General features: G+C 40.6%; 1 protein-coding gene across 1 annotated transcript; it reads left to right on the forward strand.

The window, feature by feature from the left end:
• Positions 1-15,129: 15,129 nt before the first annotated feature.
• Positions 15,130-27,026, forward strand: ccdc177 (coiled-coil domain containing 177). Its single transcript, XM_031309692.2, has 3 exons — positions 15,130-15,633; positions 16,388-19,780; positions 25,444-27,026. The coding sequence occupies exon 2, from the start codon at positions 16,400-16,402 to the stop codon at positions 18,944-18,946; it is 2,547 nt and encodes an 848-aa protein (XP_031165552.1). The 5' UTR covers positions 15,130-15,633; positions 16,388-16,399; the 3' UTR covers positions 18,947-19,780; positions 25,444-27,026.
• The last annotated feature ends 904 nt before the right edge of the window (positions 27,027-27,930 follow it).

Consider the following 27,930-nt stretch of genomic DNA (forward strand, 5'->3'; position numbering starts at 1 on the left):
ACACTCTGACAGCTGTAGGGATTTTGTCAAGTGGCCACTTGCGGTATTGCAATGAAAAAGCCCCCTGCGACCCAGAGTATTTTCCCCATTGGCTAGCATTGTTAAAAGAGCCCGAGGCATTAAGGGAGAAACACTACTGTGCATAGTCAGCGGTCACATATCAGGGAAGTAAACCCAGAAGATTAGAAACTTTTTGCCACTGAGCAACTCTCGTAGATATGAACGGGGCTCCGCCATTAACGCTCCATCCAGGTCTAATAATACATCCATGATTAGTACGCTTCCTTCTGCGCTGATTCTGAAACAGTTGGCTGGTGTAGTTTGATAGAAAGAAAATAGTTCCTACATGATACTGCTCATAACCAGGCCTGTGGATTATCTTGAGTTACTGGATCATGATTCCTGGACAGAGACATCAATGTTGAGTTTTTCAATGTATTTCTATGCAAATAATAATCATAATAAATTCATGCTTGATATGACCATACATAATAAATGTGTCTTATGACACAATTACTTATGATGCACTATGAATAAGAGAGAGGCTGGTAGATAAGTCTTTAAAAAATATATATTTTGCAGGGAATCATTTGGGAAACAAAACTACATTCTGCCACTACATTTGGTGGAATGTAACTAAGTACATTTACTCAAGTACTCTACTGATAAATTTGACAAACTTGTACTTTGAGTAATCCCATGTCATGCTACTTTATACTGCTACCTTTCGGGAGGAAAGATTTTACACGTACAACATATGATGCACATTTATAGATTAAACCAACCAGTAGTTACAACAGTAAAATAGTAATTACACATGGATGCATCAGTAATAATAATCCAGTAGCAGGCTGTAATATAAAAGTACTGACGAGGGGGACAATGTTTTGCTTTGTAGGTACTTTTACTTTTGTTACTTCAAGTACATTTTACTAATACTTTCTGCTTTTACTTAAGGGACATTTTTGATTGAAGACTTGGAGTATTTGGAATGGAGAATTTTTATATTTCAGTATTGCTACTTTAACATAAGTAAAGGCTCTGAATACTTCCCCCACCACTGATCATATTGCATTACTGTCCATCCTGACAGCAAAGCCCACTGAATGGACTAAAACTGGTCCCACGCTGTAGTCGTCTTACAAACTCTCAACTTCTGGTCCTCTTTCCCTCTGTGCTCTCTCTTTCTCCATCCTTTTCTCTTTCAGATACATTGTGTGGCCCATTGAGAGCGAGTTAAAAAGATAGGAGGAGACACCGAAGAGGGTGAGCGAGGGAAACCGAGTGTGGAGTGCAGGTGTCCAGCTTCAGTTCAGCAACCCCTCAATCCACAGAAACTGGGCTCTTTAAGAGCTGAAAAGGGCCATCCGGTCACCCTTTGCAGGAAGGATGACCCCCACCCCCAATCCTTTTCCCTCAGTCTTTGTCCCTATTGATATTTTTGAATTGTTGGCTATGACAGTTCAGCGGCTTTTTGAGTGGCTCAGTGAAGAACCTTGTAATTAGAGCTATTGAGCTGCTGGAATTGGCACAATTAGGGTCAGCTATTAATGATTTCTGTGTTCACCAGGCACTGTCACTAAAGGGCTATTTTCTCAGGAAGCATGGAGAGAATTTTTTGAATTGTCAGGCCAAATGCGAGAGAAGAAAGGGGAAGGGAGAAAAATTGAGGCCTAACCGAACTGGAGACAGTGAATTATATGGATTCTTCTTTATCGTACTCAGCAAAGTGTCTGTGTAGTATCATTAACAGAGCTGTGAGAGGTTGGACGCGCCTCACCACGTTGCTGTTTCTCTCACCCCAGGGGCATCATCCCCCCAACCCCCCCCCCCTTCCCCCCACTCTGTGCCAGCCGGTCCACTCATGTCCTGGTGTGAGTGGAGAAATGCTGTGGGAGGTGAGGATGAGGAGCAGAGAGGGGGAACAGGAGTGTCTCTTGGAATGTTAACGAGATCAGTTTATATCTGCTCTTCCCTCTCGCTTCAACCCTCCACCCCTAACAAAGAAGACAGAGACTTGTGGGGTGCAAAGCTGTTGTAGGGAAAGCATGGCTCGACACTTTAATTCTGTTGTCATTTGGCCGAGCATGAAAGGAAAAACGTCTGACAACAAAAACAATAAAGGAATGAATGGGCATGCTGAAAAGAAATGTATTTCCAAATTACTGCAGCGGCTCTTCCAAAGACGCCCCAGCCGCTGTCCCCCGCTGGCTTACACCAACTACATACGGCCGAAAATTAGCAGGTGTCTGTAGACACAGAAACAGACGGAGCATGACAGAGGCCACCCAGAGATCTGTCGGCTCGGGGGGGGGGGGGGGGGGGTTAGCACAGATGTTCAACCATGATGTCACATGTACGAAAAGTACAAGCTAGACACACACACAGAGTTCAGATGTGGTATTTTGAATGTTGTGGGTGAGAGTTATAGTGGAGGCACAAACTAGTTAGTTGTCCCATTATTATTATTTTTTTTACAGTTGATCACAGTATAAAATTAAATGAACCACATTCTTTTCAAAATAAAAGCTCCACTTACATTTTTCCAGGGTTTTAGTAGCTTCTCATTGTTTGGGCATTTTAATAGCTAATGTCAGTTCTATGAAACCATATAATCATTTAAAATGTCAACTCTACTTTGTAGACGGTAGGAGTACTAAACTTACAACTTTGGAATATTTGTCCTACGTATTTTACGTATTTTAGATGGAAATATTGTACTTTATACTCAACTACATTTATTTTACATCTGTAGTTACTATTTACTTAACTGTTTGTCTTCGACATACTCATTCAAAAGCAATGATTATATCATATAATTTTTAGTTGTTGAAGAAAGAATAAACAACCCTACAGTATATAAAGTTGAAAAAATTGGCTTGACAAGCTACAATATAAAAATCCTGCTCACATGTTCATTCATCAATAATAAAAAACCCAAGGTACAATAGGGATATGTTCTGAAACTTGCATAATAAATTGTTTTAAAGTGGCGCTATTGCATGATTCTTTGTGGAGAAACTTCTTTGTTTTACAGATCTGTCGATTGTTAGTCGACTTAGAATTTCTTTAGTCGAGGACAGCCCTACTGAAATCCATCATAATTAATACCTTTACTCACTGTACTCATTACTTGTGAAATTACTCCTTTACAAGTCATGCATTTAACATTTTACTTGTGGTATTGCTAATTATTACTTTCTTACTTTCATACCTACAGGACTTTATTTCTTCTTCCACCACTGGAGTCGTAAAGTATTGAGGTACTTTCACTCCATGTTATGTGAAATATTGCACAAATATTTTTTTCTACTCCTTTTCATTTATCTGACACCTTCAGCTACTTAGTTTTTACATTCAAAACATATGATCAGTTTTTAAAATATGTATATCTCCACCGTAACCAGCTTCAACATTCATTCACCATAATCCAGTGATGTAATATAAAAATAACACTCTAAAAAGGGGCCATTTAATTTTTTATACATAAAGTACATTTTACTGATGATACTTTTACCAAAGTCATTTTTTTGTTATTGTTACTGAAGTACAGGTCTGAACTTCCACTACAGTTCCCTGTTAACAGTCTGTGTATATGATGGCTCTTGAAAAGTTAGTATTGTCCAACAGGACCAAACGCAATCACAGCGGTGAATGAAAGAAAGACAGACAGAGGGACAGGGTGCTGGATGGAAAAATTGGAGGTCAGATAGAAAGCCCACTCCTTTTAAAGTATCATCTGGATTTCATTTAATAAATTCCACACATTTGACATGTACTGGCCGCAATTTTCATATGCTCCTGAAAACGAGGAGCCGTGGATAGCCCTTGGCCGGCCGACAGTTCTGGACAGCAGCAACCTGGCCTCTTATTACCCTCTTCAAACACACACTAGCACATAAACACACACACACACACACTGAAGCTGATGTAGGAGCATGCTTAGTGACGGGAACGCACAGCAACAAATAAATAAGCCCACAAAGCCCAATTATCCGTGACATTAATCGGAGATGTGAGGGATTTTTACGTAGTGAGAGAATGAAAGAGAAAGTGGCAACAGAGAGGGTGTGAAAAGGGCTATTGAGTCTGGACTGGAGAGTCCCGCACCTGCGCCGTCTATTCACCCCACTGTTTACACACTGTCATCCACAATTAATACCTCATGGGGACTGGGCTGCCTGCCCTCCACAGGGCCCCCGGACCCATCCAGGGCCCTTATGGATGCCTAATTGAGCATACCACTCTCCTGATTGAATTAACAGCTCTGTCTCTGGGACCTTTTCCCCTTCCACCAAGGAGGGGGACTATTCCACACCCGCATGGGACCCCTGTACCGTCCCACAGAAGCCAGAGCAGAGGGAGAGGCAGGGAGGGGGGGTTGGCTGGAGAAAGCAATGGGTCAAAAGGGGGAGTTGTTGAAACTCTCCAGAAAACGTGTCCTTTTCTGTTGCCAAACCGAGGCTGGAAATGTGAACTAGGGGCAACGAAAGGTCTCACTCTTCACAGGACCAATGTGCTCCGGCAGGGCAGCGAGTGTTCAGGACAGAGCGAGGGAAAAGACAGGATTGTTGAGAACATACACATCAGCCTACAGTACTACAGTTCTGCATAAGAATGCTTGTGTGGTACCTCTAACTTTCTCACTATCTGGTCTGTTTTTCTGTAATTTTTTGTTTTATTGTTCTGTTATGTGGCTCTTATATGATTTAATATTAGACGTGTGGTTTAAAAGGATAATAAAGTAACACATGTCTGGCAGGTCCATAATTACATGGGATGTTTCCTGTGAAGAATTGTATAATTTGGTAGCAGCTATAGAGTTCAATTGGTGCACTTCCAATTCATTAACATCAATGAATTGCTTGCGTAACCTAGAATCTTTTCAACAGTGGGTCAGTTGAACATGCAAAAATTAAAAAAATGTGTCTACATGCAGGTTGTACAGTCCAACATATAGGAAAATGAAGTTTCCAATGATTTAATATTTACTTGGGTTGGGTTATAAATGGTCTCGTTAAGAAGTCATTAACACTAGCTGTTTCAGGAAATTCTCTGAAAATGAACATTAGTCAACACAGCTTGATAAAATCTAATTAAAATTAATGTCTTGGAACTTTTTCTCTATTTTCCCATAATTAGTACCAACTTACATAGTTTCTATGACATTATTAGTAAATTACAAACCTATAAGATAAAGCTTTACCGATAATACAATATTTCCACATCACCAAAGAATTAAGAATTTTGATTGAAATAATTGTATTCTTGGCAGGATTTTCAATACACTTACAAGATAATGTAATTGTGTAGGACAATACATTACAACCCCCGGCCCAGCACACAACATCATTTCTCTCTTAACATTTCTTGCTATAAGAGCAAAATTGAAAAAAAAACTATAAAACAATATCTTACAGTTCAATGGTACCTCTAGCAAAGTTATGATATGTATAAATACAAAAAATAAGAATTGCACCCTCTAAGACATGATGCAGTCCTTTCCCCTTCTGGGGTTCACCACTAGTTTTGCTGCAACAATTTAAATGATGGAGGAAATCTGAAGATAGATTTAAGTCTTTAAATGGAGAATTCATTTACAAGTAAAAAGTAGAAGAAAATATGATACTGCAACTCATAGCTGCTCTCTACTTAAGGTCTTGCAAATGAATACCCATATATTAGAAATTAAAGATAAACGTCTTCAAGGCAAATATCAGCCATCTAAACCTATAGATTATGATGTAATATTCACATTCCTCGCTCTTTGGATAGCAGTTTTGTAGAAAGTGACTTATAGAAGTCTCACCAGAGCATATTATTACATTTGGTTAACTGAACTTGTGTGAACAGCATTATACACTCACTAAAAATGTTCCGCTCTGAGCCAACACCCCTACAGTGTCCTCTTGGCACGATCCACAATAGTAGTAAAATATAATAATGTGGAAAATCAGTAGCCCTCTGGAGAGGATGAAATGCACTGAGACCAACTGTATCCTCTTTATTTCCAGGTCTGTAAAAGAGTTTGCCATGACTTTATCCACACTTGTCAATGTTCAGCACACACTCAGATCTGCCTCTTGAAGAGAAATGAAATGGGTGAATTCATCTCAACTGGGGCTGCTGAGTCATGTAGCCAAAAGTGGTTATTGTCCGAGTTCCCTGACTTTCTGTCTGTCTGTAATCTCTTGGCTGGATTCATTTGTTGCCTGTGTGTAAAAAAGGCTTCCTTCAGTGGAGTGAATGGCACATAGATCCTCTTAACTGCACTGATTCTGCCTTCACTCTGTTATTCTAACTAAAGACTTCTTCATCAATCATATGCTGCTGGATCTTCCAGTACTCCAGCAGATTTTCCAAACGAGGAGAGCTGATCTAGAATTAGTTTTGTACTTGGTTATGTTGTGCACAGGAGCACAATGCTCACCTGCGTCAGCAGACTAACTTATCTATCCAAGCACTGGACTTTATTACACTTTAATAGTCTATTTCACTGTTTTCTTTAAACATTGTATGTATTTAGTCAGTGTTGGAAGAAGTTATCAGATCTTTCAGTTACTGTAAGTAAAAGTATCAACTAAGCAGTTTAAAAATACTCTGTTACAAGTCAAAGTCAAGCATTAAAAAAAAAAGTCTAGCATTTGAAATAGTTACTGCAGATCAAATTCAAAATACTGGAGAGAGTCATTTCCCCCAGCTCCTCCTCCCCAGACTCGAAGTTCATGGGGGTTACCAGGTTGAGAACGCAGCATCCACAACAACGTTGCTAGTCGCTAGTCTCACATAGCCAGACATTACTCCACAGTGCAGCAGAGTAGCTAACATTAGATGCTGGCTATATTGACAGTCATAAAAGCCTGTGCTCACGCGGAGCTCTGTACCCAAATGAAAGACACACTTTCTCGGCTTAGAATTACTGCAACAACCGCTATAACACCACTGCCTCGCCGACCTCTCTGCCCGACTGACAGACACATTTTCTCGGCTTAAAATTACAGCAACAACCACTAAAAACCCCACAGCCTCGCCGTCCTCTCTACCCGACTGACAGACCCACTTTCTCGGCTTAAAATTACTCACCATTTGTCAGCTACGGCCGATGAACAGGCTACATGGTTGCCAAAATTAAACTGCATGTTTCCATTGTGAGGAAGTCAAACTTGCACTTTATGTCATAGATCTGTCACGGTGGTTGGGCCGTGGCCCACTTGCCCAGTCCTCCGGTAACCTTAGCAGTTATTGCGTTTTAGCATGGCGGCGTTAGCTGTTTTTGCGAGTAACCAACTCGAGTACTCTATATACAGTCCTTCCAGAAAAATGTGGAGTTTTTTTGTGATTGTTGCGGGCAAAAATCCTTGATTATGCGGCACGTTTTCTTAAAAAATGCAATGGAATATGCGGGATATTTATGCAATTTTATGCGATGAAATTGCGGGAACTTGCAAAAATTGCGGGAACTTGCAAAAATTGCGGGAACTTGCAAAAATTGCTGTTTCATCATGGCTTTATTGCGGGGTTTGCAGCTTTTCGATGATGTTTTCGTCGCGTAATTACGTCACTTCATAACGTCACTTCATAACGTCACTTCATAACGTCACTTCATAACGTCACTTCATAACGTCACTTCATAACGTCACTTCATAAAGTCACTTTGGCACCATGGCAACAGGAAAATGGCTGCTCTTGTGTGAAGTAAACGCAACATTTTTCAACTTTCTGCTAAGATATACGTGACTTTTTTGCAACGAAAATGCGGGGATTATGAAATCATGCAAGCCCCGCATATTTTGCGCAGAAATCGGCAATTTATGCCGCGGAAGTGCGGCATATTTGAAAAAATGCGGCCCCCGCATAAATATGCAGACTTTGGCTGATTATGCATTGAATTATGCGATCGCATAGTCACGTTTTTCTGGAGGGACTGTATATAATTAAATGTTGAAATGACATAAAATGCCCGTCCCTTGTAGCCGTGATAAATTAGCCTGAAGCTAATGCTTATCTGTTCAGGGGGGATTTGCCAACTCGGCGTCCTTTTAGGCTCTAAGCTGTCTCCATCTTTCAAATACATCTCCAATATTTACCCAGGATTTATTACGTCTCTGGTCACGCAACTGTTAGAAACATGCCAAGGTTTTTTAGGTCGGGTAGAATCTAAATCCGTTGATCCCATTCGTTTGTTTGCTGCTTTCATGGCTGTACCAACGTTACAGCTGTTGCGCGCTGGGTTTACGTTTTTACAGATATATCTGGCAACCCGGCCAGCTGTCAAAATAGGCAGTTGATACCAAAACACAAACAGACGGAACGGATATTCTAAAGGAGAAAATACTGGCATTAGCATTGTTGTCAGAAAAGATAGTATTTCAACTTAGCATGCTTACTTAATATCTGATGACATATTGTGGTCATTTTTTGGATTTAATACATATTTGCATACATTTACATATTGCACCTTTAAAGTACTAAGATTAAAAGAACTCATTATGCAGAATGGCCCATTTCAGAACCATTATATTATATTATTGGATTATAGTTTTTGCTGCATTAATATTTACATCAATTTAATGTTGCAGATGGTAAAGGTTGGGTTTATTTTTTATAATGGGTGACTTGTGAATTTCTCCAAGGGGTCAATACATTCTTATTTTTATAATAATACATCATGATTTATTAGTTTGTTATATTTTGTATTATTAATCTAAATCTGTAAAATAACTATAATTATCAAATAAATGTAGTGAGGTAAAAAGTACATCTGCCTCTGAAATGTAGTGAAGTAGTCAGTGGATAAAGTAGCAGAAAATGGAAATATAAGTAAAGCACCTCAAAATTGCTTTCAAGTACAGTACTTGAGTAAATGTACTTTGTTACTATATTAAGTCAATGCTGTCATGTAGCAAATAAGCTTATATACCTATAGTTTAGCAACATGACAGGAACCCAATTCTGAGGAGCAAAGGAACCGAACAAACATGCATGAAAAAGTGTTTGGAGGAAACATTGATTAACTGATTTCTTTGATGAATATATTCGAATATAAGTCGCCAGTTTTTCCAAAGAAACTATTAACAAAACATTGACAAAACAGTCAACTAAAACAGCAGTGCATAAACATTTAATTTAATAGTTAATAGCTTTCTAAATGATTTACTGATTAACTGAGTGCTTGATTTTGTGATTGATTGCAGTCATTTTCCATTAGGGTTTACATTTGAGAGTGCCCGTGTTTGTAAAATAATAAAGTAAACTGTTAACTTTTTAACAGTTTACACTGTAATATGTTGATTGCTGCACAATCAGGTTCGAGAATAGGGCGAGTGAGATTTGTCATGTTAAAGCTTTGGTAATTTAACTTCAAATTGATTAGTGTAAACATGCCTCTAGATTAGCTTTAATTAGCAAAATATTGAACTGTTCTCTGTCAAATAAACTGCATATTTGGCTTTAAAATGTAGTTACATTTCTGAGTACCACATAACAAATTCCTGCACACATATTATACTATATACTACTACATATAAATGAATCTGACTTTATGTCCTCATACTTAGAATTAGGGGTTTTGGCACCTGTCGACTGGTTCCCACTACAAACCTAGTAGAAAAGGGAGTGCTCCGGGCCCTCCCCACCAGCCGGGCATTGCAGTGGTCTCCATGACTGCACAGAGCGGCTCACCTCTCGATGAACCCCCAGTCCAGCTTTGGTGGTGGGGAGCATGCCCTACCAAAAACAAAAACACCAAAATTCTGTGGAGCATACCCCTGCACCAGTGAACTGTGCAGCGCCCACACCATGCCCCACTCCCCTCCGCCCGCCCCTCCCCACACCCCATGCCCCCGGTTAACAAGCCAGCCAGCACGTTCCCTGTTGTCACTTGTTACCCGCTGTCCTCCTGATACGGCTCACGGGCGGGGCCAATTAAACTCGCACTGTTCCTCACACCGGGTCAGGAGTTTAGTGGGTCATCATCTCTGTGGTTTTCACCGAGAGTTATCTAATCCTGATTCAACCGCTCCGACTGGACCCAACCAGACCAGTCTGTCTCAATGTATTGGCTTTCAGTGAATACACTACATTCATTTATGTAGTAGAAAGAACATAGTCACACAAATACACAACAGAGACTAGTACCAGTATGTGGTAACACTTTACTTGAAGGTATCTACATAAGAGTGACATGACACTGTCATGAACACGTGACACTGTCATGACACAGTCATGACACATGAACCCTAACTCTAACTCTAACCATAACTTGTCATGACAAAAACCGAATGACACTTACTAAAAGAAGCATTATGTCATAAACATTTGTGACTTGTTTATGTTTATGACACGTTCATGACAGTGTCATATTCAAGTAAAGTGTAACCCAATATGTTTTACTTCTTCTGTCACTCTTAGTACCTGCAGCTAGAACCATTATTGTTTACTGCTACTACCAACTCTGCTACTAATAATAGCTGCATCAACAGTAGTAGTAGTAGTAATAGCACTGTAGGAGTTGTTGTTGCTGTTACAGCAGCAGTAGCCTGGATCAACGACTGTACATTTCCAGGATAATTGTCTGACATGATGTCCCTCACCTTCCGCTCTATGTGTGTTGCCGTTGTCAAACTCCGTTATCTTCGGGAAACAACAGCAAACTTCCAGCTAGCAGGCTACACACTGAAAATGGCAAGTTTGGAAGAAAATTTGGATCGTGCAACAAGGCAGGTCTGCTTGGTTCTTTCGGGGAACGATTGTAAAGATTCACAAAGAACATGTTCACGGCATTTCCTCTCTAACTGGGACGTTTTGCGACCGATTGGTGGGAGCGCTGTGGACGAAGTGGTTAGGCAAGGCAGCTTTATTTGTATAGCACATTTCAGCGACAAGGCAATTCAAAGTGCTTTACATAAAACATTAAAAGAGCAGTTAAAAAACAATTAAAGCTAAAATACAATAAGACCGATGTAAAATACAAGAATAAAAGTTACAGTGCAGTGTAAGAAATAAACAATTACTTAAAAAAGGCAGCATCAAAAAGAAGTCTTAAGCCTTTAAAAGAACTAAGAGTGGCAGCAGACCTGCTGTTTTCCAGATATGTGGTGCATAAAAACTGAACTCTGCTTCTCCGTGTTCAGTTCTGACTCGGGATAGAAAGCAGACCTGTCCTGGACCACCTGAGAGGTCTGGATGGTTCATAGCAGCAGATTAGAAATGTATTTTGGCCCTACAGCGTTTAGTGCTCCAGAGCAAATTACGTTTAACCATGTATCAAGCTCATTTAAATAGCTCATGTTACTATATTGTGTCAACAGTTAACTTCATTTAATATTGTATATGGTGTTTTCTTTTGCGGGGTGCAAATGTTCCACCAAAACAAGTTCCTACCTGAGACTATTTTGCAGAGTCACCGTCGCTGCGTCCGGAGTTTAGCGTCGCAAACAACCCAAAGCATTTTTTTCTCCTATCCTAGAATGTATGTGCGGTGTAGCCAGACCTTAGTCCACAGCACTGTGGAGATAGGTCTGGTTATGCAAGACTACAGAAGCAGTATTTTGTGTTAGTAGTACAAAAAGTAGTAATAGCAAAAGTAGCAGTAACTAGTAGGAGTGTCTTTGAATATCGCTGTGTTATTGTGAGTGTTTGTTGTTCTCTGGTCCCTTGAAAAAGAGAGCTCTCAACCAGACTACCTGATTATATCAAGTGACCTTTCACATCTAACTAAATCTCCTGTACACGGACGGATCAGTTAAGTAACCAAACTTATGTCCCAGTTTTCATTTTTATTGAATTACTCATCGTCTGTTCCAGTTTATTCTTATTCATAGTCAGTGAGAGACTGGGGCTGTAGTTGACCCATGGAAGCTTTAGAACTCTGAAATCTGCTATGTCACGTAGAAACCATGGAAGTCCGAGTTAGAGACTTAGTCATTTAAGAGAATCAGTAGTCTCGCATTGCCAGATCTATCTCCACAGCACTGTTGAGTAATGTGTGCTACATTGCTCATACATTCTGGGATAGAAGAAAAAAAAACGCTCTGGGTTGTTTGTATTTCTTTAAACCAATCACAATTGTCTTGGGCGGTGCTAAGCTCCGGACGCAGCGGCGGTGGCTCTGCTAAATAGTCTCGGGAAGGAACTTGTTTTGGTGGAACATTTACACCCCGCAAAAGAAAACAACACATACAATATTAAATGAAGTTAACTGTTCACACAATACAGTAACATGAGCTATTTAAATCAGCTAGATACATGGTTAAACATAATTTGCTCTTCGTCCACAGCATTACCACCAATTGGTCCTAAAATATCCCAGTTAGAGAGGAAATGCTGTAAACATACTTATAAATCTTTACAATCATTCCCCGAAAGAACCAAGCAGGCTCCACGCACAATCAAAATTTTCCATTTTCAGAGTGTAACTTGCTAGCTCAAAGTTTGTTGTGGTTTCCTGAAACAAACAGAGTTTGAGAACAGCAACACACTGAGACTGAGGGACATCCAGGGGAACATTCAGAGGCGCCGGATGTGAGGCAATTTTCTTGTTAATGTACTGTCGTTGATCAAGACTAGAGAATCAGAATCATTTCATAAAAAATAGAAAACTGTATTTAGACTTAAACAAATCGACAAGACTTTACTTCAAGTCCTCCTATACATTTATTAAATTATTTATTACACACTTTGATGTATTTGTTAGCAAATACAAGTGTTAATTAGTGTATTTCTCCTGGGCACCTGTACTGGTGCTGGTGTATATCAGATAATGAATGACAACATAGTAAAACACAGTTGTAATAATATAAATGTCTTCAAAACAGACGTTATAATTGTTTACGAATACTGTACATTACTATACAACTCTTATATTTGCTTACAACTACTGTACATTATAGTGGAATTAATAATAATGTTTATGTACTGCTTATAAATGCTAAATAAGGAGTCGTAAAGTCAAATGTTACCAATAAATATTCATTAAATTAAGAAGCCTATCCCTGTGTTAACTGCTATATATACTAGTGCACCTAGTGTACTAGTGCACCTAGTATATATATATATATACAGAAAGTGCAGGAGTAAGTATTGCAGTGAATATATTAAAATGTAGACAGTAGGGACTGCAAATGTAGTATGAACATCAATGAATGTGCAGTTGGATGATATATGTACAGAACATAGTTAAACAGTGATGTTTTTTAAATAAATCAAATGAAAACAAATATAAATAGTACAAGTAACTGACAAGTAAAAAACTGACCAATAAAGTATTGAGCAGTGCAGTATAGTTCAAGGTGTGTAATTTTAGAGTGAAGGGTTAGAGTTTAGCAGGGTCACAGCCTCAGGGAAGAAACTCTTCCTGAGCCTACTTGTGCGGGATAATAATATACAATCTATAGGTTGCTTTTTCACAGCACACATTTTGACTTGTCATTGTAGGAAAACCGTAAACATAAATTTTGTCTCTGTTCTGTTCAAGTGTCCCAGTAAGTCATGACAGTGAGCCAGCATGCACAATACCAGAACCCTGAAACTGAAGCAGCTAAATGGAATTCAGCCATGATTATTTTTATTACCTCCACCTGCTTATCAGTCAAAAAGGCCCATCATGCCGAAAACATACAAACTCCACATAAAATAACTGCGATGGGTGCTGTAAACTAGAATCGATTTTTAACTTAAATCAACACACATGATTTAGCTGGGTGAAACTGCTGTGATGTTTTTGTTTTTTTGTGTGAAACTAATGTCTCCATATTACATATATTAGTTAAGAAACTTAATAGATATAATTATAGATTGTCTATAAATAACAATAAACAATGTGAAAGTGAAACTATAATATATAAGTAGAATAAAAAATTGAAACATTTAGAAATGTAGATGCTCATGTCTGTTTTTATATTTTATCATATAAGGAAAAGGCTATTGATAGCCTCCTTACAGACATACAGCATGTTGCATTTAATAATAAAACCTGTTGTAGTTCAACTCCTATAATCTCCAGTGGTGGAATGTAACTAAGTACACTTACTTACTGTAGCCTACTGAGGTACAAATCTGGGCCTAGGCCTAATTGTACTTTCCTCGAGTATTTCCTGTTACTGCTATGTTATAACGTTGCTCCTCTACATTTGTTCATTAGCTGTAGTTACTAGTTACTTTGCAGACTAAGATTAAACTACAACATGATAACGATGATAATCATGTTTTGTATGTAAAATAGACTTAAAAAAAGTAAGCTCCTGCAATCTGCTCCTCCTCGGCATGACAATTTAAAGATTCTAACGTTTCGGCCTCTTGGGACCTTCGTCGAGAGTATTCACTGTATTTTTTTTAGTTTACGTAAAATATATTAGAACTACCCAACAGTAGGCTATATAAAATATAACCGCTCCACATCTTAAACTACAGTAAAACAAACAGTAAAATGCTAATTACACATGAATACATCAGTCAAAATAATCCAATAATACCATATAAAATTGTAAAGCACAATTTGTTTCAGCACCACAAGTACTTTTATTTTGATACTTTAACTACATTTTGCTGCTCAATGGGCTACTTAGGCACTTAAGTAACATTTTCAATGTAGATCTTGTACTTTATTTCCACAGTCAGGTATTTCTGCTTTTACTTCAATAAAGGATCAGAGTCATGGATGTATAATAATAACCTGAATACTTCTTGCACCCTGACGCGATGAGCTGTAACGATGCTGATTGGCTGCTGACCCTCCTTTGTCTGCGAGAAACTCAAAGCAGGAATCTATTATATTATAGAGCCATCTAGCGGCTGTTTTGAGTAATTACAGTCTAATTAATTTCACACATAGCCATGGTGGCAGATGGCAGCTGTTACATGCGGTGATTTGACTTTTGATAGACCAGCCTGAACAGATTAAACATCTATTTATAGATTCGACTTTCAAACAATGTCTTTTACATTTTGTTTTTACAGATTTGTGTAGTACGCTTCTTGGAAGCGGTAAATATTTTGTAAAATCGGATTAACATTATTAAAAAGACATTTTGATGGATGTATATATCTCTTTGGTGGATAAATATCCTATAGGAAGAACTTTGCTCAAGGCTAAACACAGTCGACCCCATTAGGCCACTGTTTTGTTAGACTATACGTGTTAAAAGCATGTCATTTGCGTGTACGAGCGCTTGGTTTAATGCAGCGTGCAGACCGTATTTTTAGCATATTGCCACAGGCAGGCGGAGCTAAGGAGGCTGAGATGGAGGGATGCTGCTGAATAGCAGGTGGAGACCGCGGATGTTTACGGGATGCACTTTGCTGAGGGAGGATCAGACTCAGAGGAAGCTGGATAGGAGATTTCTTTCGACGTGAAAAGTAGCCTACATGTCACACTGTGGACGGTTTAGTATTTCTTTGTAATCTTGCAGAGCACAGATTTAACGTTGCTCCCAGCTGCTCAGTGGACCGACAGGCTGTGAAAAGGCTCCGTCTCTCTGTCGCGTCGCGGGAGGTTGCGACGATGTGAAGCTCCATCGTTGGGTCGACGGCCGCAGCCTTTTCCCTGGAACCTGATATTATGCAGGGAGCAAGGGACACTGGACGGATTAAAGGGGAACAAAGCAGCGGTTTAGAAAACCTTTTACAAACTGGCAGGTCAGTGGATGTTTGTGTGGTGCAACAACACCGCATGAAATACAACCAAACCACGGGATGAAACAGCAGTAAATATAGGAAATATACTCTTTGTAACACAACAGTAAACACCAGCTAAACATATCTAATAGAATTAAACATATCTAATATAATATTTCTTTAGAATTTGACCCTGAGTCGTTTTTAATGTGAAAGGGCAGATCAGAAAAGTCTAGGCCTGTACTGTTTGTAGGTCCATGATGGTGAACAGAGAGCTTAGTAGATTTGTCCAGTGTTTGTTTACCAGCTAGAATCTCTTGTTTTAAATCCAACTTTTACTATCAACTGGTTAATAATATATATGTTGCAGAACCTGGTTTAATTTCAAAGGTATTCTTAGGTTTATTGTGTGATGTAGAGTGAAAAATATTGCTATGAGTAATCAAATTCTCTCAGCCTAGTAACTCTGCCAAAAATAGACTCTCTATTAAAGGACTCTGGTTGGTTTTTTTTTCTTTCTTTGTCATGTGTTATGTCAGTTCCCTGAAGGGGAAATGTCTCATCTGGTGTAAAAATCAGTGCATGAATATGTGTTCATGCATGCATGCATCTCTGAACCTACGTTATGACCCTCCCCCGCACACTGCATCTCTCTTAAGCTCTGGACTGAATGCTATAATCCTCTAATTGAAACCTCTTCCAACTATTTTATCCACATCCCCTCACATATCTCCCTCCATCGACTCCTGCCCCCCTCCCTCTTCTCTACCTGCAGTATTAGCCAACTATGGTCGACCCCTCGGAGGCTGAGGAGCAGAACAAGTGTAAAGGCCCGCACCTCGACACATCAGCCGTGGCCACTGAAGACCCTCGGCTGCCAGAACAGGCCGATGGTGCGACAACAGAGGAGGATGGGGATGCCGGATTCAAGACGCCGCCCTCCGGCAGTCCTGAACGGAGCCCCTGCCACGCCGCTTCCCCGGCGGGGCCAGACGCCTCCTCTCAGGGGGCCCCACCTGAGCAACCACAGACTCAGACTGACAGAGCTCCGTCACCAAAATTGCACCTGGACCTGTATAACTTTGACTCCCCAGCCGCAGAGGGTAGCCGCTACGTGTTGACAAGCCCTCACTCTCTGGAGGCGTGTGCTCGATGTGGGGTCAAACCTGTAGAGCTCCTGCCCCGTCCGCTGGCTGACTTTGCCCGGGAGGCTCCCGGCCGCTCCATGCGTGTTGCGACAGGACTGTTTGAAGTCTACGAGAAGGACAGGCACACCAAACTCAGGCAGTGCAGGGAGGAGAGGGAGAGGATTGTCCGAGAAGAAAAAAGAAGGATCCTGCAGGCGACAGTCAATACCGGCAGCAGTGCGTCACCCTCCTCTGCGGAGCAGCAGCAGCAGCACAAAGTCTCCTCTGGCTCCGCTCAGCCTCCTAAATCTGGGCCAGTGACCTCCAGCGCAGCCCCTGATTTCGTAGCATCCTCTAGAGCCACGGCACCAGGTCCAACCTCTAAAACAGGCACAGCTCTTTTATCTAAAGCTCCCAGCTCCAGTACCTCCCCTAAATCTCAGTCCTCAAAATCTGCTTCCACAACCTCTACACCATCCTCCAAGGGTGGTTTCCAAGGATCCGCCAAGCATCCTTTGTCCTCCCCATCTGAGCAATTAAAGACCACACGGCCGCTCTCGTCCGGCCCTCCGCCGGTAGTCAGGAAGTCCTCAGGCGGTAAATCTTCAAACACTTTCCCCAGATCGACACCAAAACCCCCCTCCTTCCCCAGAGCCAACTCTACATTAGCGTCATCAGGGACAAAGCCTGCAGTTAAGAGCTCTGGGACGCCTCTGAATGGCATAACAGGAGCACAGTTCTCTCAGCACAATGGACATCTTGGCCTTCACTCCAAGGTGCAAGGAAAAAGCCATTCGCTGGAGTCCTTACAGCGGAGGAAGGATCCCGTCTGCTCTTCCACCTCCACCACCACAACTACTACTACATGCACCTCATCAGAGTCAGGTGCTTCCTCTTCTTACAGCTGGGACGGTCCACGAGATCACTGGGCCAAATCCTCCAGTCCTCGAGCTCGCACTATGGCCACTTTCAACTCCCTGATGGGCCGCAGCCTCAGCCTCGGCGACCTGAGCCATTCCCTTCAGACGACGCAGAAGGTCGAGCGCATAGTGAAGGAGGTGAGGCGTCGAGGTCTGAAGGCCGTGTCCGAGCGCGACCGCAAGATCGCAGCGTTAATGCTTGCCAGATACCAGGAGGAAGACATCATGAGTCAGACTCGCTACGTGGCTCACCTACAGTGGGACAGCGAGCGCCGAATGGACGAGCTACGCCGGGAACAGGAGGACAGGGAGAAGCAGCGCGCGGTGCTTCAGTGCCAGCGGGTGTGGCAGACCCAGGTGACGATCCGCCAGCGAAGACTCAGCCAGCAGGAGCGACAATCGACGGCTGCCAAAATGAGACAGGCTGAGGAAAGCGAGGAGCGGTGGAGGGAGCTCTCGGAGCAGCAGGAGCGCAACCGTCTGCTGAGGTTACAGCAGGCGGCGCGAGAGGAGAAACATAAGAAAGCCCTGCAGGAGCAGAACCTGAAGGCCCTGGAGGAGGAGAGGGCGGCCATGCTGGAACAGGAGAGGCTGCTGCTGAAGGAGAAACTCACCATGGCTGAGCTGAAGAGGCAAGAGAAGGAGCACCAGAGCCAGGAGGAGAGGCGCGGTCTGAACAAAGCGGAGAAGAGACGTCACGCAGCCCTGATACAGGAGATCGCCCGCAGAGAGCAGGAGGAGAGGGAGGAGGCCAGGAGGGCAGCGGAGGAGAAGCTCAGCCGCTCCCTGGAGAATTACGAGCAGATAGTCGAGCGTCGGGGGCAGGAGCTGAAAGAAAAGGCCAAGCGTGAGGAGAAGCAGATCCAGAAAGCACGCAAAGCGGCAGAGAAGCGCGAGAGGCAGCAGCAGCAGCTTCTGGAGGCTCGCGTGAAGGAGGCAGAGAAACGAGCCCAGCAGGCGGCTTTGGTGGCCGAGGAGAGGGCCAAAGAGAAAGCTCAGCGGGCCGTCCAGAGCCGGCAGGAGAAGGAGAAACTGCAGAAGCTCAACAGGCAGCGAGTGGAAGAGGAAGAGAAGCAGAGGCGCCTTGAGCTGCTGCAGTCCATCGAGAGGAAGCTGGAGAAGAGCGAGCAGATCTTCAAGGAAAAGCGGGCGGTGCTGGAGAGCGCTCGCTCGGTGGCCCAAGCCTCTTTTCACGTACGAGACAAAGTGCGGGAGGAGACCAACATGCGTACGTTTGATAAAATGGCCCTTGAAGCTCAACTCAAAGCCAGCCTGAATGAGAAATAAACTCACAGCTTCGTTTTGAACCGCGTACTTCTGGTCATGTGCTTGGCTCTTGCCTTCATTATGGCCCTCATCACTCAACAGCTTTACCCTTCTTCCCATAAAGAGCCACAGTGTTATTTTTTTCCTTACATATCTTCACCCATCAGCTGATTTGTTTACATTTTTGACCATCCGTTTTTATTATAGATCCTTTCAAAGCAAACCAAATCGTTTTGTACCGTGGATATAATGAGACTGCAATCTTCATCAGCTGTTCTAAATGAACAGTAGAGCCTGTAAGGCAAGTACAGTGGGCTTCATATTAGATTAGAGTGTGGAGAGAGCTGCCTTGTGCAGACACACAACCCCTCCTCTCTCTTTCTCTTTGCCCTCTACTCTGTCGATCTTGGCTACTGGACTGAAAGCTGTGCTGGAATGAAAAGAGTTATTGTTTACCAGGAAGCACAACTCCATGACAACTGCAGAGGCTTTTACGGGAGCACTCCTGTAAGGGTAAATGAAGCGCAAATGGTTCTAGACCCCCAAAGCAAATGAGGGATGCTTTTGTACACGCACTGTGACACAGCTCGATATAGCATGGAAGTAAAGCCCCGGGCTGGACGCTTGTCTGTACCTAACCGCTGACAATGCAGCACAGGAGGGCCGTGCGCACGAGCCCCCGTGCTGATGAAGCATCAGAGGACGTTGATTCCTGCAGTCTTTTTCCCTTCAAGGACTCCCTCTGTCTCACCTCTCCACGTCAGATTGCAATAGCGCTCTGAGAGACAGCCACCTTTTATTCCCCCCAAAGCCGGTCTGCTCCCAACACAGCCACCTGCTGACCTGAGTCAACAGGTACGAGTTTTTATTGCTTTCGCAGGTTATGCAATGCCTTCTGTTTTGTTACTTGCTGTTGCCTTTCAGTGCTTGCAATTATAAACAACAACACAACAACCCTTGATCACACTGACCCCGACTTGACGGAGAAAAAAATGCATCTGCTCATGAGCCAACATGCAAGCCAACAACAGGCTTTTAAGGCCTCTGGCTGCTCTAATCCTACAGTCTCTCAGATTAAAAGAAAAGGGAGATACACATGGGGTTTTTGCCCTCAGGTGTAGGCGTTGCCATAGCAATAGAAATCCGGATGGAGCAGCGAAAGGCGAACGACTGAGCAGAGAGATGTGTGGGAATATGAGGGGCCGCCTGTGGGGAGCTGGCTCTACGGCGGCTCATTTTGTTCGTTTCTTTGGAAAAACACGGCAGGGACATTACTGCAGCATTCCTCCTTGTCACTCATTCAGGCAGAAGTCCTTTAAAACCTTAACCTACACAGTCAGTCAATGTTCCTGTGGCCACAAGGTAGACTGGACCGAGCATTTCAGACAGCCTGATACCTCCTAACGTCACTAACTACTGAGAGAAAAGCCAGTAATGCAGCATTATACCAGCAGGGGACTGACAGGCTTATGGCCCTGACTGAGCCACGCTGTTGCCACCAGATAATCACGGGGAGGTGATGTAAGGTTGGAGGGATGAGACGGCAGATTTGTGGGTGCTTACGAAGGTGTCTGAAAAGATGAGCTCGCCAATCTAAAAAAAGGTTACATTAGAACGCTGTAGTAAAAGCTGCAGTAAATACCTCTAAGTAAACCACACATTTTCAGCTACAGTTAAATTATAAATAAAACAGAAAATACTGTATAAGTAGATCAGAGGGGTAAGAGGAACAGATAAACTGCAGACTTTTGGATGATTTTAACTCACTCTTGTTGCATAGATTTGACAGCTACTGAAAAATGACATCAAAGAATCACATTTGTTATCATTACACTTATTGTGTAATGTAGTTTAGTTTTACATTTGGCATTTATTAAATTGATTTTGCAGTAAACCGCAAGAGACCAGCTCATCTTCAAGGGGCCTACTGCTCTTATATTGTCTTTATATGACACTCATCATCTGATCTTAACACCTCAAAATCCTTATAGCTGGTTTTTTTAAGATCCAAATCATGTGTGCACCAGTTAGTTTCTTGTAAAAACATCATAATAACGGATCTTTAAAAATTCTGTATGCTCTGAATAATATTGTTTTTTAGTCCAAAAGTGTAACACTTTGAGTGTACAATGTTTTGTACGGTTGCAGAGAATGCCAGCATTTAAGTACATTTACTCAGGCACTGTATTATGACCTTTTTTCAACATACTATACTATGACTTTTTTTAGACCTACTATACCATGACTTTTTTTGACATACTATACTATAACTTTTTTTTCGACTGACCTGTTTTTCCACCTACTTTAACTGATTTTTTTCCGAATGACTTTCGAAATACTGTACTCTGACTTCTTTACAACATATTATGACTTTATCTTTGACATACTATACTGACTTTTTTTCAACATACTAAGTTTATTTTCGACCTACTATGACCTTTTTACGACATACTATACTATGACCTTTTTTCGACATACCGTACTATGGCTTTTTTTCGATAAACTATACTATAACTTTTTTTGACATATTGTACTATGACTCTCAACATACTATACTGTGACTTTTTTCGACATGCATAAGACTTTTTCGAAATACTATACTATGACTTTTTTTTCAACAACTAAGTTTATTTTCGACATACTATGACCTTTTTGCGACCTTTATTCGACATAGCGTACGATGACTTTTTTTGACATGCATAAGACATACTATACTATGACCTTTGACTTTTTGACATACTACACTATGACTTTTTTTTCGACATTCTATACTATGACTTTTTTTTAATCACTTTTTCGACATACAGATGAAGCCATCTAAAATTTCTGCTCCCTCTGTGCTGGGGCCCCGGCATGTCCATGATGGGTCCCTGGCCGGGCCGTGGCTGAAAAATAAAAACGCAATATTCTGCTGAAGCATTTTGTAAAACCCAGATAGGCTACAGATGGCTCGTTTGTTTTGATGCTTTAAGGAAGTAGCGATACAGCTGAGGGAGACACGCCTGTACTACAGAACCGTTCTCTCCATGAAAGCTGTTATTCAAAAGAACTACAATACTATGAATGATATGGATTAGGAAAAAGCGGAACTGTGTGCGGGACTCATCAGCTGACTTTATCTGCAGCGGCACGTAACATCGGACAAACCCACAGAATGTTTTTTTACAAAAAGAAAATACTTTTACAGTTTGGAAAAATATCGTGGGTCAGAACCACCCGCCCGCTGAAGCAAGGGTGTAAATCCCAGGGGGGTCGGGTGGGTCAGGACCCCCCCCATCTAAGGGTTGTCCCCCCCTAGAAATATCATTAAAACAATGCTGTGTATTGTAAATAACATAATGATGTATACTTAAAATATCTGTGTAAGTAGTAAAACAATACAAACCCCAAAAAATACTTTTTAAGTTTAGAAACATTTTGAGTCCCCCCTCCCTTGCCTCACAGTGGTTTGGTCCACTGCCTGCTGTACTTAGGATCTGCACTCACAGTCACATCAGGTAGTGACAGGAATGTAGTAAGTAGGCGGTTCAAGGCTATTTTATTCACATTAAACATCGGATGAAGTTTTTCTTTTCTCAAATAGAAATGATGCTGAGTAATTAATGAATTAGTCATGACAAAAAAGTTTGCTATGTTAGTAATATAATGTAACCTTACCTAGCTTGTTTAATAGCTTGTTGGATAGAAATGCACCCACTACAACTAACGTTACCACGGCGATAAGCCTAACGTTATGTGTGTGAACTGATATTAGGGTCAATATTGAAGATCTACAGTTGTGTTTTGCTCACTATGAAGTTAAGTGGCAGATCAGTTAAATATATATCCTCTGTCCCAGAAGAAACCTAATATTTATGTGGAGGACGCAAGATCATTTTATAATTATAATATGACCGTGGTGAACCTATGAACCTAACTCATATTTAGACATATGACATTAAAGATTTGTGTTGTTGTTGCTCAGATAAAATGACAGAGAAAAGAAAAACAGGCATAAGATCCTTTTTCAGTAGGCCTACACCAAAACGCCAAGTACATTAAGTCCTATATCAAGACAATTTGGTAACATCTTTATACGAACGGGTGCTTATGGAAATAATAACGTCACTATGTCACTGGCAAAGGAGACAGAACTGAGGAACAGGGAGACCAGGGACAGTCAGGTGGAGAGTCTCAGGGAGACCAGGGACAGTCAGGTGGAGAGTCTCAGGGAGACCAGGGACAGTCAGGTGGAGAGTCTCAGGTAAGTGTGTTGAGCTTAGTTCATATTTTTGGAGGTGTGTGGCCGTCATGGTTAGCAGATGAGCTTTATCAGTGGCTCACTAATTTACATTATTATCAGCTAATTTAACAAGTGTACAAAAGCATTGTATTTCTTTTATATGGGGACACTTTTTGAAAGTCATTATGTTTTAAGGTATTTTTGTGGCTTGATTGTAAACAACCTAAACATAAATACATGGTTTTAAAGAAGAATATTTTTGTCAATTTAGTCAGCTTTTTCATTGAATCAAGAGAAACACTGAAAAGAAGGATAATGGTACAGTCTCCATGCTACACTAATGATAGTATTAAGGCTTTGCTCTGTGTACACATGTCCTCTACGAGTATAATTGGCTGTATTATTTGTGTCCCCTTCAAAAATTGCTCTTCAGAAATTTTATGTTTATTGTCCCCCCCCTACTGTTAGATCAGATTTACGCCCATGCGCTGAAGCGGTTGAAAATCAGCTGATCACTTATTATGGCCATGAAAGCTAAACAGAACTGCACGAAAATAAAGCAATATGGAGGAAAATGAATGATAAGGAATAACGTAATTATCCGTGGGCATCTGAGCAGCTGATTTTATCTGCAGTGCAGCAGCGGTACAGGCTTGGACAAACTGACAAAATGTTCTTTACATAAAGAAATACGTATGTAGAATAATAATAATCGTGAACAGTCTATAGTGCTATTGAACGATTAAATCCGAGCAGCAGTTGCTGGTTGTCCGCTACAGAGCTCCGTGACGCCATCAATAGGTGACTGCAAGCTGGTACAGGCACCAGCAGATGACGGTACTTTCAGGGGCCATGCATTTGAGTTAAGCCAGAAAAAGTGAGCGTCATGTGGGGCTGACAGTTGGCGCCAAAAGCACCGGCTGGCAGCGTGAAAATATTTTTCTAAAATAGCACATTTTACACTGCTGAGACCACCAGTTTAGTGTGAGTTTAAGCTGTTTGATACACTATCTGGCAGCGTATGGTCGGTATTTGGGGTTGTGTGTTGCTGCTAGCACTGAGGGATGGCCCATCAGCTAAACAAAAGGATACAGACACTCTTATTGAGAAACATGCAAGTAATATTTCACCCTAAACGTTGCAGTATAGCTGACAGTGGTAGCCTTTGAGCAGCACAGTGAATTCATATTTTTCTCAGTCTATATTAACTAGTAAAGATGACAAGGCAGCAAAACATCCTTTCATTTTATAATTTGATTTGGCAATAATGTATGTAAAATTGCCAGTGTAGGAACATGGTTACATAGCTAACCTTTGAAATGAGCGACATTTTAACTGTGGACAGGTAAAATAAACAAATGTAGGCCTTATGTAGGGCTAAATTACAATAACTAAATAGACTAACTAAAAAAATAGCTAGACTAGAGAACAATTACTACAGTAGGCTATAACTACTGTATAATAGACATCATTGACTTGGAATGAACTTGATTTGCTACATGTCTCTGGGGGATAGCTTCAGTGTAGTAAATATTCATTTAATGTACAATAAATGGTAGATTAAGTCACTCACTACTTGTGAAAGAAGTCTCATATGGTGAAACCCTGCACGTGAAAGAATGGGTGTGGTTACAGTGGAATTTAGACACACCCTGTCAGGATGCAGGTGGAGGGGGGCGGGGGTGAATGGAAGTAGGCTGGAGATTGGAGGGGAAATTTTAGATGGCTTCATTTGTACTAGTGATAGTGCCATCACTTTTTAGACATACTACACTGACTTTTTTTCCCGACATTCTATACTATGACTTACCACTCTTTTTTGACATACTTTACTATGACTTTTTTATCACTTTTTTCAAAATACTATACTATGGCTTTTGATCACTTTTTTCTACATACTATACTATGACTTTTATCACTCTTTTTAGACATACTTTGGCTTTTAATGATTTTTTTTCAACATACTATACTATGGCTTTTTATAATTTTATTTGACATACTATACTAGGACTTTTTTTTATCAATTTTTAAACATACTATACTATGGATTTTTTATCACTTCTTTCAACATACTATACTATGACTTTTTTTTTACAAAGTATACTATGGTTTTTTTTATGACTTTTTTCAACATACTATACTATGACGTTTTTAGGCATACTATAATATGACTTTTATTAAAAAAAAATACTATACTTTTGCTTCATTATCACTTTTTTGACATACTATGACTTTTTTCATTTAAGTAAATGGACTCCCAACTGTATTCATCACACTTTTATTTCATTTCCTGCAGGTCCTGGTGATGAACGAGAGCTGGAGATGTAACCTGTAATGGTCCTCCTTTCTTCCCACACTGAACTTCACCCAAGTCTGCTCAGATGGAAATACATCCATATCTTTTCCTTTTAAACTAGTGATAGTGCCATATTCTGTGCTGCTGAGAAGGAATCCAGATATGAACCTACAGCCTGTTACCTGCATAAATGAAATGACATGTACAAGGTTCAAACAGCTTTATTCACATCAAGGCATGTTGTTCAGTCCATAATATGTTCCCTCTTGACTTCTCTCAACATGTGGGCTTCTGTTTTGAATCATTTCTGGTAAGTTCTGGTAAGCATTATCATAAAATGCTTGCTTCAATTATTTACATAGAGTTGCTTTATCAAGGAGAGATTTCGGATGTAGCAATAATGAAATGGTCAAGGTCAATATCAAACATCTGTGAGTTCATTGTTTTTCTAAAACATCTGTTAAAGGTAAAGGACACAATCTGTTCATACAATCAAAACCAGAATAATAAAAACAAACATTTCACAAGATGGATTTCCATTGTCTGTGCTATCTGCTAAATAGTTTCTGTATACTGTAAATCTATTGTAGTATTTTAGAAAATAAGTACAAGGCTAGAGTCGGACACTGCCAACTAAAACATTATGATTTATTACATGTTATGTGTTACTGTAGTACAATACCTTACTGAGGGAACCTGTTATTCTTAACATCATAATTACTCTTTGGCTTAATCCCATCTGAAGGTTTCTTATCGCACTTTAGTACCAAACAGTTCCAGAATCTAAACTCTAGAACTAACAGGCATGTCCACCACAGGAACGTTTCCAGGGGAAAGAGGACCTTATAAGGGACTCAGAAGAGAAAATAAATTGCAGGTGTTTTTTTGTTTTTCTTTAAAGCAATATCAAGAAAATTGCCGTCGTAATTGTCCAACTTCCTTACTCGTAATTCCTGGAACTGTTTGGGAGAAAAGGGCTTTGAACCAGTGAATCCATGAGGGGGCTGAAAAACAACTGCTGTTACATATAATAGCTTAAGTTAATGTCTGTTAAACGTATTGCAGATTTCTGTGTACAATCATCTACAGTATCCTAATGGTGGGTTTGGGATCAGGATCTCTACATTACTCACTGTGTGAACTGAATAAAGATGAGAACCATTTCTCCTATTTTAGCTTTAGCTCTTTTTTTCTCAATCCTCTGTTTTGTTCATGGCATCCTTGCGAGTAATGATTTTGTACACACTCTCTCGGAAGCTGCTGTCAGAAGTCAGTCGCCGGGCCGTTTCCCGCAGCTCCTCCATGCTGCCGCCGTCAGTATTCGCTACAGCAAAAGACTTGGAGTGTTTTACTGCAAGAAAGCAGAAGTTTCAGTATGTTAAAAAAGTAATAGTATGGTGGGGATAAAGGCATGTTGAAAAGTTATGAAAGTTATAGTAAGGTTCGTTGAAAAAAAGTGATTAAAAAAGGCCAGTATGTGGAAAAAATTGATAAAGAGGACAAAAGCGGTCCCTTAGTTACTATATCTGTACTATGCCAAAAACAAATTGGTTCTGTGGCTAATAAACATAATAAACAGTCTATCTTTCTGTCTGCTTTTTTCATGTCATGTAGTGCAGTGAATGTTAAGGTCTAACACCACTGTTATTACACCTGCTTATTACAATGTTACAACACCTGTTAATTACAATGTTATTACACCCTCTTGTCCTCTGACAAAATGTCATAGTATAGTATGTCGAAAAATTGATAAAAAGCCATAGTATGGTATGTTGAAAAAATTCATAGTATAGTATGTCCAAAAAAGCGAAAAAAAGCAATAGAATAGTATGTTGAAATTAGTGATAAAAAAGCCATAGTATAGTATGTCGAACAAAGCCATAGTATAGTATGTCGATAAAAGCCATAGTATAGTATGTCGATAAAAGCCATAGTATAGTATGTCGAACAAAGCCATAGTATAGTATGTCGATAAAAGCCATAGTATAGTATGTCGATAAAAGCCATAGTATAGTATGTCGAACAAAGCCATAGTATAGTATGTCGAAAAAAGTGGTAAAAAAGCCAAAGTATAGTATGTCGAAAAAAGTGATAAAAAAGCCATAGTATAGTATGTCGACAAAAGTGATGAAAAGCCGTAGTATAGTATGTCGATAAAAACAATAGTATAGTATGTCGAAAATAGTGGTAAAAAAGCCATAGTATAGTGTGTCGAACAAAGCCATAGTATAGTATGTCGAAAAAAGTGATTAAAAAAAGCAATAGTATAGTATGTCGAAAATAGCCATGGTATAGTATGTCGAAAAAAGTGATAAAAAAAGCCATAGTATAGTATGTCGAAAAAAGTGGTAAAAAAGCCATAGTATAGTGTGTCGAACAAAGCCATAGTATAGTATGTCGAAAAAAGTGATTAAAAATGCCATAGTATAGTATGTCGAAAAAAGTGATGAAAAAGCCTTAGTGTAGTATGTCGATAAAAGTCATAGC

This window comes from Sander lucioperca, chromosome 18 (assembly GCF_008315115.2).
Source record: "Sander lucioperca isolate FBNREF2018 chromosome 18, SLUC_FBN_1.2, whole genome shotgun sequence".
NCBI lineage: Eukaryota > Metazoa > Chordata > Actinopteri > Perciformes > Percidae > Sander > Sander lucioperca.